This window comes from Cyanistes caeruleus, chromosome 5 (assembly GCF_971803275.1).
Source record: "Cyanistes caeruleus chromosome 5, bCyaCae1.hap1.1, whole genome shotgun sequence".
In the NCBI taxonomy this organism is placed as follows: domain Eukaryota; kingdom Metazoa; phylum Chordata; class Aves; order Passeriformes; family Paridae; genus Cyanistes; species Cyanistes caeruleus.
Window position 1 is genome coordinate 7,126,564 of NC_141705.1, and position 14,566 is coordinate 7,141,129.

General features: G+C 38.0%; 1 protein-coding gene across 27 annotated transcripts in view; it reads left to right on the top strand.

The window, feature by feature from the left end:
- MAEA (macrophage erythroblast attacher, E3 ubiquitin ligase) overlaps window positions 1-14,566 on the top strand; it is a 48,980-nt gene that overhangs the window by 16,736 nt on the left and 17,678 nt on the right. For all 27 annotated transcript variants that reach the window (XM_023925671.2, XM_086890008.1, XM_086890006.1 and 24 more), the window contains 2 exons: window positions 1,438-1,620; window positions 5,080-5,283. In XM_023925671.2, coding sequence (XP_023781439.1) covers window positions 1,438-1,620; window positions 5,080-5,283 — 387 coding nt within the window. The remainder of the gene's footprint in view (window positions 1-1,437; window positions 1,621-5,079; window positions 5,284-14,566) is intronic.

The window sequence follows — 14,566 nt, forward strand, 5'->3', positions numbered from 1 at the left end:
AGTCTTGAGGAGCCCTTTCATATCTTATCAGGATTATCCTTGTCTTTTATTACTACCACAAATAAGCGAAGCCTCTTGTAGGTAATGCAAAGTCTTGGAAAGCAAATGCTTTGGCTCATCTTCCTTCCTCTGAACCAAACTGTCCTCTAATGGGGAATTGCAGTGGTTCCATAGGAACCCCTTTCCTAATAGAGCCCAGAAGGGATGTGGCCCCTGGGGATACTTCCTTGCATGCAGATAATTAGAATGAGGAAAATGGAGACCTTGATATAATTGATTAGAAGTTACATGCTTGAAAGATTTGTAATCAAACATATACGTGATATGTACCAAACAGCACTGATTTGTGTTTCCTGTTTTACTTTTAACATGGATAATCTGATTGCTAGCTAAATTATGCCTTTGATTAATAGGAAAGCAATCAAGATTATCATTAACTACCTGAAAGAACTTCTCACGGACTTTTTAAAGATTAAAGATATGGCTGAATTAAGTGTATAGCACTGGAATGATTTTTAAAATTCCTGTTTCTGTGAAGTAATAGAACTTCCTGTCTAAATTGCTTGTGCTGCCACTGTAGTGGAAGCAGCTTAACGCTTCCTGTAAGCTTTTCCCAAATCGTTCCCCAGGCTGCAGACTGCTCCCATCCATGTGTCTCTAATGGCCATCAGTAGCAGTTTTGATTCGACTTTTCCACAAAGGTGTGGGACAAGTAGGACAGGAGACCTCCAAGACTGGCAAATCTCTTAACTCAGGAATGGAGATTGGAGGACATTAACCAGTTTAGTCATACACTGTAGGCTTTTATTGCTAAAAGAAAGTTTATATGGGGTTTATCTTGGCATTCCTTATAGTCCTTGGGGAAGTAATACTAAAAAGGTAATCTTTCATGGGTAGAGGTGTATAGACTTGTTGGATTTCCTGAATAACTGTTGGTATACTATGTATAAATTTTTCAGTAGCCAGTATGCATTATACATGCTTTCTGTCCAAGGTAACTTTCTCTTTTTTAATGAATTCATGAAGGGAAGAAATGTAAAATTAGAAAGTCATGTTCTGAAGGGTGATCTCTTTGTTGTAGTTTAATTTGTAGCTTTCCTTTAGTAGGTACTAATTTGTCTCCACTTTCTGTTTTCCCTGAACTGTTTCCATCAGTGCTTCCTACAGCCAAAGCAGAATAAGTGAACCTGGTATCAGACAAGAAACTGCAGCATTTTTCCTGTTGTTTTTTCATAATCTTTAAAGTGTGAGCTCCTTGTTGAGAGAATTTAAATAAGGGTTTTAGTATGGGAACTCAAGTTTAATCAATGACCTCTAGTCCCTTGGAACCAAGGTGTTCCTTGGGCTGCATCAGATGAAATCATTAGTCTTTCCAAGCTCTAGAGGACCTGACTTTTTAAATACAGAAATTCTGATGACTTGGTCTTTATCCTTCAGGTGCCATATGAAACACTGAACAAACGGTTTCGAGCTGCACAGAAGAACATTGACCGAGAGACTAGCCACGTTACCATGGTGGTGGCAGAGCTGGAAAAGACGCTGAGCAGTTGTCCTGCTGTGGACTCAGTTGTCAGTCTCCTGGATGGAGTCGTTGAAAAACTCAGCGTTCTGAAACGCAAGGTGAGTGCTGTTCTACCTTCATTGCAATGGTTTTTGCTTGGAGTTTCTTGTCAAGATAACATACATTACTGTCTCTTTAAAGGCCTTGGAATGCACAGTGAAACCTTGCTTCACTGTGCTTAAGAAACATGATTTGGTGGTCCTTGTCTAAGTATAGCAAACTTCCATCGAGAGGTAAAATTAATATATATTTGTAGTCCTCAAAAGGACTTCCTTTACTAACAGAAAAGAAACAGTAGCAAAATTAATCGATTTGTATCAGTACCTGCTTGTCTAATGTAAAGGTTTGTGCAATTAATTGATCACTGGAAGAGCAAAACAGATAGAAGAAGCTGAAGAATGTGAAACCCCCCAGTGCAGGGAGAGTTGTATGCAGTGTTGAGACTTCTCTGCAGAAGAAAGTGCAAGTTATCCTGGATTGTTACTTAAATTTTTTTTATAAGCACTCAACCTGAAATTTGAAAGATTCCTAGGGAATATTAAGAGCCTTTTAAACAAACTTTGGCAGGATAACCTGCTTCTAGCTGTTAAGCTTGAACAAAATACAACCATCCTTTCATGCCTTTACCACATCTTTCTTAGAAAAAAATGTATGTGTTCTCAGAAGAAGTATAAGCCATCCTTATTTTGGATGGGAATATTACTCATCCCTAGAGTCATCAGAACACTTACTTGAAACAAGTCTTGCAGAAAAATGAAAATAACTCTGTCGCCTGACTTGAGAGCAGTGCTTCTCCAAAAATAAATAGATGAAACATAGTGGCAGAGTCATTTCATTAAAACTTAAATGAAATAACCAACAGATATAAATCTTGAGACAGTACTATGTGAAGCATCAAAATACCTTGGAGGTTTGCAACATGAAAATAACGCTGTCATGTGTGTTGATTTGGGGTTTTCTGCTTGAGCAAGTTAGCAAGGTGTTGAAAAGCTGTTCTGCAAAAGACTTCATTAATTAATTGCTCTTTTCATACTCGAATTGTGAGACTTAAAGAGGTCTTAAAGGATATGTTTTCTTCACTTCTCTGTTACTTACAGAAAAATAGGAGCTATTTCTGAAAGAGGTATTGGATGTTGTTTGTAGATGTGTAGTAATGATGTGGAAGAGTAAAAGTTATTTACTTGTTAAAGCTTTGCTGATTGTGGGGGTGTGTCAGAAGGCATTGCTGAATGTTTTGGGTGCAAGGCTCCATTTTAGTTTAATTGCTCATTTGTTTTTGACTGCCTGAAAGACTCTGGGGAATCTTACAGCTGCTCAGAAAGAACAAAAGGCAAAAAAAAAATTGTTTAACAGTAAAAGCCCTCTGAAATACAACGGTCTTGTTTCTGCTCCAAACCCTCAACTCCCAACTGTCTTCTCTATAATCTCTGCCCCGAGCAAAATGATTGTTTTCTTTAGAGCCTTTGGACCCATGTGGGATCTGTTTCCTCCTGTGTTTAGACAAGGATCTCATGAACTGCTGAGATGACCATAATAGAATTAAATAGTTCCTTTATTTAACACCTTACTCACTCTTGAAAGAGAGCTTTTAAATACAGCAGGTTTCTTGGGTTCTGAAAATGATGCTGGGGAAACCTAGGCCTTTGTGTTTTCCCTTTTGTATCCTGTTTAATATGCTTGTTCCCCCAAGTTCTGTTAATGTCCAGCAGGGCAAGTCCAGATAGACTTCTTTCAGAGGGTTTTGAAAAGGATCTGTAGCCTTTCTGAATGTAGTAGAAGGATCAAAAACCCAGCAAGAGCTGTATAGGTCCAGATACAAAGCCATATAAGAAGAGCCCTTAGGAAGAAGTCAAAAGGGTCTAAACTTTGTGCCTGCCTTGAGTTTTTAGTTGTATTTGGAGTATTTCTCAAGGTTGCCTTCACATCTGGTAATACTGTAGACATCTAAGAAGTGAAAATGTGTTTTGTCTTGAATAAGTGTTTGCTTGCTGAATAGGAAGAGACACAGTTTATAACTCAAATAAAATACTTGTCTCCAAACTGTATGTTACAAAATAAAGTCAGCAGCAGAAATAACTCAGACTTCAGTAGTAAAAATAACTCATGCTACAGATGTTTACATGAATGTTATTAAGAGACTCTTGTGTAGCGGTTAGTGTTTTAGATACTTGAATTTGGTATCAAGGGCCAGATCAGAGTCAGGCTTAAGGGGGGTGGGGGGTATAAGCTTGATGAGCTTTCCTTGCAAGTTTTCTCTCATTTCACTTTGCTCTTCATACTGATCCTTCCAGAAGTATGTCTATAGGCAGGCATGGTAAATGCAATTAGAACTAGCCTGTGCTTCCAGAGCTGGAACTGTACCATATATGATACTATCGTTTGAGTTCTGGAAAGGTAGCTGCATCAGCATGGAGTGCAGAGTGGGCTGCCAAAAGCCTGCCAGGTTCTGCCTGTGCCTCCCAGCTGCCAGAGCTGTGCAGTCATTCAAACACAAGCCAGAAAGCTTAAAGCCACCACAAGGCAGCCTTACTTGCAATTGCATCACTAGTGTGACATTGCAGATGGGAAAGTTACTAACCATCCTCTGCTGGTTTGCCTTCATCTTAGCAGGCACTTAAAGGTACTGCCAGCTTTCTGGAGTTCTGTAGCCTGACATAGCCCAGAGTTGTACTGAGTCAGCCAGCTTGGAATGATGACTTGAAGGAAAGCAACTATGAGCTGAGTGTTTTGGTTTTAATTTAAAAAAAAAATACTGCGGCAATACCTTGGAGGAGTGGTGTGTGTTTTTTTCTGAGTATGCCAATATGTTGGTTTAAAATCATCAGTCCAGTTCTTCTGGACAAATGTGTTTTCCTGAGTAAAGCTCCTGAAGGGATGCATGTTCCCACAGTAGCAGAGTTATATAAAATAGTGCCAGTTAAACAAAACTGATGATTTTGAAAAACTGCTTTTAGATCCTTCAATTACAGGTGCCAAGAGGCCAACCATTTGTATAATTTCCATTATTGCATGAGTGATTAAAATGGCTCCAGTGTATTAAAAGTAATAAGAGTTTACTTGGCATCACTCCTCAGTAGAAGTAATCCAGCAGGACAGCTGCTGGAGGAAGAAGCCGTGCATAGGTTAGAGGTTTCTATTTTCAATAGAAAATTGAAAATTTTCTTTTCAACTGTTTGGATCAGATGACTGCAAACCTTCACAAAGCTCTTTGAAGGCTATTACAGCAGTTGCTGCCATAGTTGATATGCTTCTGGTTTTGTATGAACTGCAAATTAAGCAGAAAAATGTATATATTCATAATGTTAAATATATCAAAACTTACTTCTGTGCAAGAATTTCTCAGAACTGGACCAGCCATGCAGAAACTTATGCACTGCCATAGGAAATATTTCTAAAAAAAAGAAACACTACTGGGAGTAGTGTGTAACATATAAAGAAAGCTTACAATCAATTACTGTTTTTTGCTTTGAAAGGAGATTGAAAATGTGTAGCTCTTACTGTTAGCTTTTACTTTTTAGGCTGTTGAGTCAATCCAGGCTGAAGATGAAAGTGCAAAGCTCTGCAAACGCAGGATTGAACATCTGAAGGAGCACAGCAGTGACCAGCCAGCTCCTGCCAACATGTGGAAGAAGAAACGCATGGATCGTATGATGGTGGAACATCTCCTACGCTGTGGCTACTACAACACAGCTGTAAAACTAGCCAGACAAAGTGGGATTGAGGTGGGTGGCAGTGTGGACTAACAAAACAGTAGTAAAGAAGTCACTGAAAGATGAGAACAAGCTGCTTTAGCCTTGTAGCAGTTATTTTTATGTATTGGTGTGCCTTCCTTGCTAATGTTTATCTGTTAATCTTTTTAGGCTTGAATTTTTTCTCCTTGCTTGGCGTAAATTGTGTTTTAATGAATTAAATAAGTCAAAATTGAAGTCATAATTATTAGTCACAAATTAAATGCTTTTAGATAAACACCTTTCTCTGTTAAAGCTCAGATTAATTCTCAAATGTCATACAAAATTTCTTGATAGAAGCCTTTAGGCTGCTGATTAAGCAGGTGGTGGAGCTTCCCATCTGTCTAGCCCCACTCAGCTGATACGTGTAGGTGACCAGGCTGAACAAAACAGCATTTGCTGATTGCAGGAACAATGTTCTATTGTATCATTACACTGTTTGATGCCCTGAGAAGAAGACTGGCTTTTACTTGGGAAAAGAAATTTTGATACAGTTTGGGTTTTTTAGTAGCCATTATATCTTGCATGATCCTAAGAACGTTTTGCTAGTTTGCTTGTTTCACCATTTTGTGATTTTTGCTTTCCTTTTTACTGGTTAGCTAGTTGGTTTTGCTTGGGCTCACAGTGGGTTATGAAGTGTTTGGCGTTTGTGTGCTTTGGTGTAGGTTCTTTATGCAGACCAATGAATCCTGGTTGGGGTCCTCTGACAGTCATGAGAACATTAAAACTGATTTTTTTAATGAATTTGCTGTTTGTCTGGAGAAATCATGTTTTGCAGATTTTAGGTAGTCTCTGCTATTTGATCCTCAGTGATCCTTGAATCTTCTTTTGATATTCCTGATTCCAGAAGGCATGCAACTCTTATAGTCAAAATTTTACCTTTCTAAAGATGCTGAAAGTTGAGTTCTCTTACATGACTTATGTACTTTGCCTTTCTTAGGTGGAGTAGTTGAATACATCTCTCTCATTTTGATGGGGAAGAAGATACTTTTGTTACTGATGTCAAATTACCGCATATGTACTAGTTCTTTGTCATGTAACAGGGACCTGTTTATCATGTGTGTCTTATTCCTTGGCTGCTTTACTGGTCTAATCCTGTTCAGCCAGCAGCAATTTCAGTAAATTCAGTAAATGCCAAATAGGAAATAGCATGTAGAGACTGAATAGAAATGAGAGGGGAAGTGGGTTACAAAGTATTAATAGGAAATAGTCCTGAAAATACCAGCTGAAGAGGCTGTTGTGCCTCACAAGAGACACAGCCCATGCACGTGAGGCAAAAATACCCAAGGCAATTACGCTGGGATAACTGCAGCTTGACTGGTCAGCAGCTCTCCCACTTGTGGTAGATGTTTCCCTCTGTTTTGAGCAGGAGCTCATCTCTGCTGAATCATCATGTTACTGTACCTACTAGGTCTGCTGGAAAAGCACTGTGGAAATATTTTCACTTTCATAGCCAGCTCTGTTATGCCTGATTAAATAATGCTCAGCTTTGGTTTGGACGTGAGTGTGGAAGTCTGTCATGACATACTGCAAGACCCTGTGGTAAAAGCATCATACTTAAAGCTCTTCATTCTGTTTATTGAATAGAAAATTTTGTGCTAAAAAGGAAGTTTTAAAGACGATTATTTACCTTCTGCCTGCAAGCCTAACTCTTATAATTTGCATAACATCAGAGTAACTCGAATAACACAGAACATAGTTGCATATTGAATGCACTGAGGCCATTTTTCTTCTAGTTTGCTCAAATTATGCATTTTAGTCAGCATTACAGTTTGTTTTGGCTTAATGAAGATAAGGCTTCCCTCAGTTTCTTTGCTTTGCACTTGTTCTTTCTTATTGTATGGCTATCCTCTTTGTGAACAGCTTTTACGGTGTATGATACTGGGACTTGTTTATTACACAGAATTTGTGGTTTTGCTGGTTTAATAAGACAGCAGCTTTGTTTATTTTTGTTCCTTTCTTCTTAAAGGATGTGAACATTGAAGTGTTCTCTAATGCTTACTAATGTAACTTCACTGTAGAGATTACGAAATACCATGTTATTCTCTCATCCCAAGTAATCTTTGTTTACTGTGGTCTCACCTGGCATTTTGATTAATATCCCCACCACCAGTCTTGTCTTGATTTTGTTACCACAGGGTAGACATTATACCCTAAGTAAGAACCTGAGAAAAGGTGCTGTTATTGTTCAGCTTGTCCAGCAGCCAGAGGTGAGGCTGGTGGACAAATGAGGCATGGCCCAGCAATGTACTCTCATGGCAAAGACAGTTCAACAGCACTCTGGGGTGCACTGGGATAAACAGCAGCAGCAGAAGGGAGGTGCTCCAGCCTCTACTCAACACTGGTTAGACCCATCTGGAGTGCTGTACTCAGTTCTGGGCTCCCCGGCAGACACAAGGACTTGTGGAGTCACCCTGTACTTGGAGATGCTCAAAACCAGACTGGAATGGGAAAGATCCCAGGTAACCTGTTAGAGGTGACCCTGCTGTGAGCAGGGAGACGACAAAGTTCCAGAGGTCCAAACCTCAACCATTCTGTGACTTTGTTCCTCTGACTGTGGGCAAATGGCCGAGGCACCCTTTGCTGCTCTTCTGAAGGAAGCAGCTCTTTCCAGTTCAATTGTAGCTTGGGGATCCCAGGTTAAACACTTTCCAGTAGCTGTTAGACCAGTCCTGGGAGCAAGTCTCAGCTTGCCTGATTTAAGTTTCTTGTGTGGCTCCTGAATATGAGGAGACCTCAGAGCTGCCAAGGTGCTTCGTGGGTAAAGCAGATCAGAAGGGATTCTGCTTCGGTGACCAAAGGGAAACCATTAAATCATTCCTATGCTTGAGCAAACTGTCTGCTGTGCTATTGGCAAAGATTGACTGTTTGCGATACTGCCCGATGCTAATAGTTTTTGATGGTCCGTGACAAATTTTAGGCTATTTCCTAAATTAATTGCCTCCATAGGAATGATAAGCTATGAAATCTTGTAATCAAAGATAGGTGCTTGAAAACCATGGTTATAAACTAGGAAGCAAACAGAATGGAAAGCCATGCTGGATGTGAAAAATTATAGGGAAATTTTAAATATCGGAGTTATGAACTAGCTCAAGTAAGGAATAACTTTGGGCATAAGGCATTTATACAGTATAAAGTTAAGGCAATATAAGAAATAAATTCCAGACATTAAATATTTGTTTTATGTCTTTAAAGAAAAATAATGGTGCTTGGGAAAGTAAACTAGAATGTGAATAAGATTGAAAGAAAAGCTGACAGTCAAAGACAGAAATGTTTGTGCCAAAGTAAATATGGGTTAGAGGGGATTCTATTGTGGACATTATTCTTGATGTCTTCTGGCTCCATAATGATGTGAAAAACAGTTTGGATTGAAGATACAAATTAGATGTTAAGGGCTTTTTTGTTGCATATGAATAAAACTCATCAGTATAGACTTATTAGAATAAATAGAATCAAAATAAGGTCATTATTACAACCTTGTAATGCCATACCAATATAAAAATGCCTGTTTTCATCTGCAGATTCCTATTTTCAGCTAGCTGGCAAGGTTGTTTGTTAACTTCAACTTTGTTATTTTATGTTCTGCTACACTGCTATCTCATTTTTGTGTCATTAATTGATATGCAAATCTAGTTTAGGAAGAGTGGTGTTCCAGTTGGAAGCTGGTTTCTGTTTGTAGACAAATTTTATAATTAGCCTATGTATGTGGTGCTTAGTCTACTGTTTCTGGAGCTGGTGGGTTTTAAAATTTTATGTTTTTCCAGCCCTTTCCTTAATAGGCTGGGAAGAAAAAATAAACATGTAAAGTGTCCTTACATTCTTTGCTTAATTATGTATAGCTGTAGTGATTTTTGCCTGTAGGATTGAAAACAAAGCAATATTCTGAAGCTTCCAGTTTCCCTTATCATATGCTGTAAATCCTCTTTCCGTCTTTGCTTAATTTATTTTAGTGAAAGTATGTGTCTCCTTGCCTTAATGCTCATGCTGTACAAAAGTTGTACAAGTGGCAATGTTTTTTCTGTGAAGAATAGCATAAATACAACCTAATTTTTAGTGTGTAGGGTCAGGAAGCAAATTATTTAAAAACTATAACTCACTAAGGAACAGAAGAACTACTGCACCCCTGGGCAGGGTGGGCAGTGACACTGTAATGTGGGCAGTTAATTGCTTGAGTTGAAAAAACTCTTAAATAGCTTAAAACTGGTTAATTTGACTGTAAATCAGGGATTATCTATATCAATTAAGATTCTGCCAATTAATGTTCTCAGATCAATAATTAAGTATGTGCATCATCCTTCAAAGATACTTAACTAACCCTTTGCATTCATACCACAGCGTGCTTTTTGCTTCTGAGAATTGTGGGAGTAAAACCAAGTATTCCATTGACTTCAGAAGTTTTGGCTAGACATATGGCCATTGTCAACATTGATCAGTATTAGAAGGGCTTCTTGACATTTAAAGTATTGACAATTGACCCAGTCCCAAAAAGATAACAATTTTCTTGAAGTGGGAGTTCAGGTCTTCAGTTATTGTCAGTAGTCTCCATCCTGAGCAGAACTACATCTCTGGTCATGGTTTTTCACTGGAGAATATCAAAACAGGGCAGATACTGAAAAGCCAGTCTAAAAATATGTCTTTAAATGTAGTAAATACATTTATTTTAAAAAAATTAATTTTGTTTAAATAAGGAACAGTAATCACTGGAAAAACAGCTTATCATCTGATCTTCTCTCCCTCCCGTTTTGTCCAGTTAGTCTTTTTTACTGCATCATTGCAGTAAAACTGTTCTTGGAGAGATTAGCCTAACTAGAAAAGATATGTGCAACAAATTCAAGTGTGTTCCACTCTCTTAATTTTGTTACAGAAAGCTGTGAAATCTTATTTGATGTCCTGTGGTATAAGAGAAACTTGAATTCTTAAAATCAAGCTTCATGGCTTTTGACCAAGTATCTGATCTCTTTGCTATTATATATCAGTGTTCCTTTTTTCAACCCCAAAGTTAAATGTTCTTTCCTTGCTTTATGGAAGTGTTCCTCAGCACTGTGATGTGGATCTTTCAGCTGACACCTCAGTAGAATACTGCTGGAGGATTTCTGTCTGCTATGGGACAAAATCTTCCTGAAGCTGCTATTTTCGAAGTAATCCATTCCCTGAATAACTTTTTCTATTTGATGATTCTCTCAGAAAATGGGAGATGGAAAATAACCTGCATATGTGAGCATCACAAAAAGGAGCAGTATTAAGTCTTAACTCAAAAAAGTTAAAGCTGAATAAACACATCTTTTAACAATCACACAAACGTACCTTTAGAAATCCTCCTTGTTAGGATGCATAGTCCAAGAATGGCTTGTAGGCAAACACATACATGTGTATTAAAGTAATTAATCAAAACACATTTATAGTCAAAACAATTCAATTTCAAATAGGTAAATAATATTCATCATAGTGCTTAAATGTATTATTTACTTCACTGTCATGCAGAACATAGCCAAGCTGACTTTCCAGAGGCAGGCTGAATGGTAAAAGGTGTCTTTTGCCAGGAGCTGTTTGTGTCCTTCTCCTTTGACTTGCTGTTCCCACACTGGAGATGTTACAGGAAAACTATGTATGAAGGAGCTCCTAAATTGGCATAACTGATTTAAAGGTGCCAGGATTTTAGGTTGTGGTGTTTGGAGACACCCTGCAGTACCAGGCTATAGAGAGCTGCTCAGAAACTCCTTCAAATGTGTTTTGGCTGTACCTAGCGTAGGCATGACAACTTTGAATAGATTGGTATAATGAATGTCTGGGTGTGTTCATCTGAATTTCAAAGTGCTGCAATTCCTGCACAGCCTTACATCTGCTGTTTGTCTCAAGCATCTTGAGGAATTAGAATTATGTAAATGTGAAATAGTCAAGATCGAAGCAGAATAACAAACTTCCTCATTACAAATCATTTGGCACTTCAAAAGCCGACAACATGAATTGTGCTGTGATGTTGAACATCTTGTTTTTTTCAGTCCATTTAGACAAAGTGGGTTACCTGTAGTGTATCATAACTGAGCTAATTTATTACAAAATACTTAGTCTGGAAGGCAGGTGAAGCAATAAAAATTATTGAATTGAAATTTTATCTAAATGGGTAATGGTGTTATCACCTGGAAATTACCCAGCAGTAGAAGTTATGCCTCTTCTTACTGTCCTTTCTTCCTGACAGACATTCCTTCAAGTGTAAATCTTACCTCACATTTAACACTTGGTCCTACTACTACATTAGATGATAGGATAATGTTTTGTCAGAGAATGTGTGTAGCTACTAAGACAGACTGATCCTACATGGACAAAAGCTGCAGGGCTTGTGCTCCACTGGCAAAGTTTAGGGTGTTTTTCATCTGCTAGAAGAGGCTATGACAGAAAATGAGGCACTTTTTTTCTACCCAATGATCCGTCTTAAGCACTTTGTCACACTACTGTAGTGTAGTCATTTTTTACTATACTTAGCATAGTATAATATGCTGATGGGTAAAGGTGTAGCCATTTGCTGAGCTGCAGAAATTGCTGATGCAGGAGCAGAGGATGCATTGGGGAAACAGATTGCTAATAACCAACCTCAGTGCTTCAACTCTGAGTCTCTTCCAAGCAGCTTATGTCCTTGAGTGAAAGGAAGTGGACGAAACACTTAGCTTGGCTGTAGAGCAGCCAGTGCCAGAATATATATAGTTATGGTAAACACACTTTCAGAAAGCTTTTGGAAAAACTGGAGGGAAAAGATGACTGGAAAATGTTTTGGGTAGGTGCTTTTGGTAGGTGTGAGAGCAGAGGTCAAATACCAAGGAGTTTTGTAATATAGATAGATAAATTGAAGTTGGACATAAGTTTAGAACATGAATTAATCACTAGAACTAATTAAAAGCACTAGTATCCTCTAATGTTACATAAAGATATGTTTTATAAATTAACATGAATTAATCACTAGAACTAATTAACAAAAGCACCAGTATCCTCTAACGTTACATAAAGACCATGCTCCTCTGACAGAACTAAGTGTAAGATACTGTGATCCTTCGAAAATAACCAGGCAGAACTAAAAGGTCTGTGCTATGCTGAGGGTATGGAAGATGCTCTCATGTGAAAGCTCAACTGTACATGATGGGTACTGTGTTTACTTTGTAGGCAAAAACATTTCTGGCTCTTCTGCTGATGAACTTGTGGTTTGGCTGTCTGTTTTTGCATTTTCCCCCAATAACTGGCTCTGCAGCTGGCTTTGAGTAATTCTTTCAGTTACTTTGTTTAGTTTCTCTCTAATCCTGTTAATGTGTGTAGCATTATAACACTTAATAGCAGCTTAATGAACTTCAGACAATGTTATTTTATGAGCAGAGAGTAAGGAGGCCCCTTACTGTTAATTTGTGCCCCACTTTAACTGGTCTTCAGTAATTGTGGTGTTGCGGTATTGTCACCACCTATGCCATTATTTTCTTAATTTGTGTCTCCCTTAATGTCAGTGCAGTTCATACATACCCAGTGTTGACTTTAAAGAAACTGTTACTCCAGCAGCCTTTTATTCCTTCCCTTGTACAGGGGCAGAGGAATTGGATTTGGGTCCCAATTGCTGTTACTGCCATCAAAACCACCTGCATTGTCCCCCTCTTCACCTGCACCTCATTTTTCCTTCCTGCGCATGTTTTCAAGTGGGCAGTGTGATTGTGGTGTTTTCCAGGCTTCCTGCTCCTGCCAAGTGACACCTCTTTCACTGTTTCCCCACTCTGGGAATACACTGACCTCTCCTTTCCCGGCTGCTCCTGCGGTCTTACCTTGTAGCCCCTTGCATTTGCCTTCTCCCTGAATTGTGTAACAATGATCACAGCCTGAGATGATGCCTGGATTTGCTGCATGTTCATCACAGGGGAAATTTTAACAAATGAATATATTAATATAGAAGACTAAATTGACCTCTTTGTTTGTAACTGTTCATTACTGCATTTCTATTTCACTTCCATAGAACTAAATTATACTGAAGGTTGTGTTTCAAGTGGAGAGTATGTGAGTAGTCATTAAAAGCTTAACACAGCTGTTTCTGAAGTTGTTGTTTGAGTGATCTAGGTGTTTATTGTGTTTCATATACAAGTAGTTTACCATGCTGCTGAATGCTGAAGTGCATCAGCAAAGGCTTCTTTATGAGGGGAGTGCTCTTATGCATGTAATGTATATAGATAGATAGCTAGTCAGTCTTATTAAAGCTGTTATTGGTACATACTCTTGGCAATGAGCCACTGATAGCTTGAGGCATACTGGCCTATTTTCAATTTCATATTGATACTAGTAAGCAATTAAAAATAAACAATTTGCATTTTAGAAAAAAATACATAAACAGCATCTTATGATATTATGAACTGCTTTTTTTGTACAACAAATAGCTTGTTTTATGAGAAATGCTTTTTTTCCACTGAGGAAACTTTCTTTCCTGCAAAATACTGCCTTTTTTCACTTTCATTTTATCTTGTTTAAGCTTAACATTTCTTTTTTGATGAATTTGATGAATTAATCTTGTTTTGAGAATAGCTTATGGGAGATTTGAAAATATTAAGCACTGGGTGTTCTAGTATTTTTTTCTGGTTGTTTTTGAGCCCTGTTAAAGATTCACATTTCTGATGTGAAATATTCTGGGGATTATATCATACATAAATGTTCATATGAATTATAAGGGATTTTATCATACATTCTTTCTGATAGCTTTCCAGACTTGTGACTGGAGAGCTCATAAAGTAAAAGCACTTCAGTTCATGTGTATAGTGGAGACCAATGGAGAGGAATGACTCGACCTGACTGCTCCAAATTTTAAAATGTTACATAAAAATCCTCATGTGAACACTACATGAATTCCTGTAGGTATTTTGCTACTGCAGGGAGAATGTTTTTGTTCTTTCTAAGTCATTTTGACATACGATCTAATACAAAGTTGCTGATTTTGTTGCATCTAATGCTGAAAATTCTGAGCAGTTTTCTTGGTGAATTTAGAGCCACACATGTAGATCTCAGTTCTTTTCCAGTTCACTGCTAAATTCTCTTTAATTGTGCACAATCTAAAGTTACAGCCTTTGTTTCACTTTAAATTCAGTTTAAATTTGAATTTTGATATATATTTTCCAGTTTGGTTCACAACTTTACACTAGACATAGCTGTGTTTAATTTTAAATTCATGCAAAGCTTATATATCTGCCAGTTAAACCAAGTTACCCTACTGCCTTTATACATACCTTCTCATTATTTCACAGCTGTTATTCTCCACAGCCTTCAC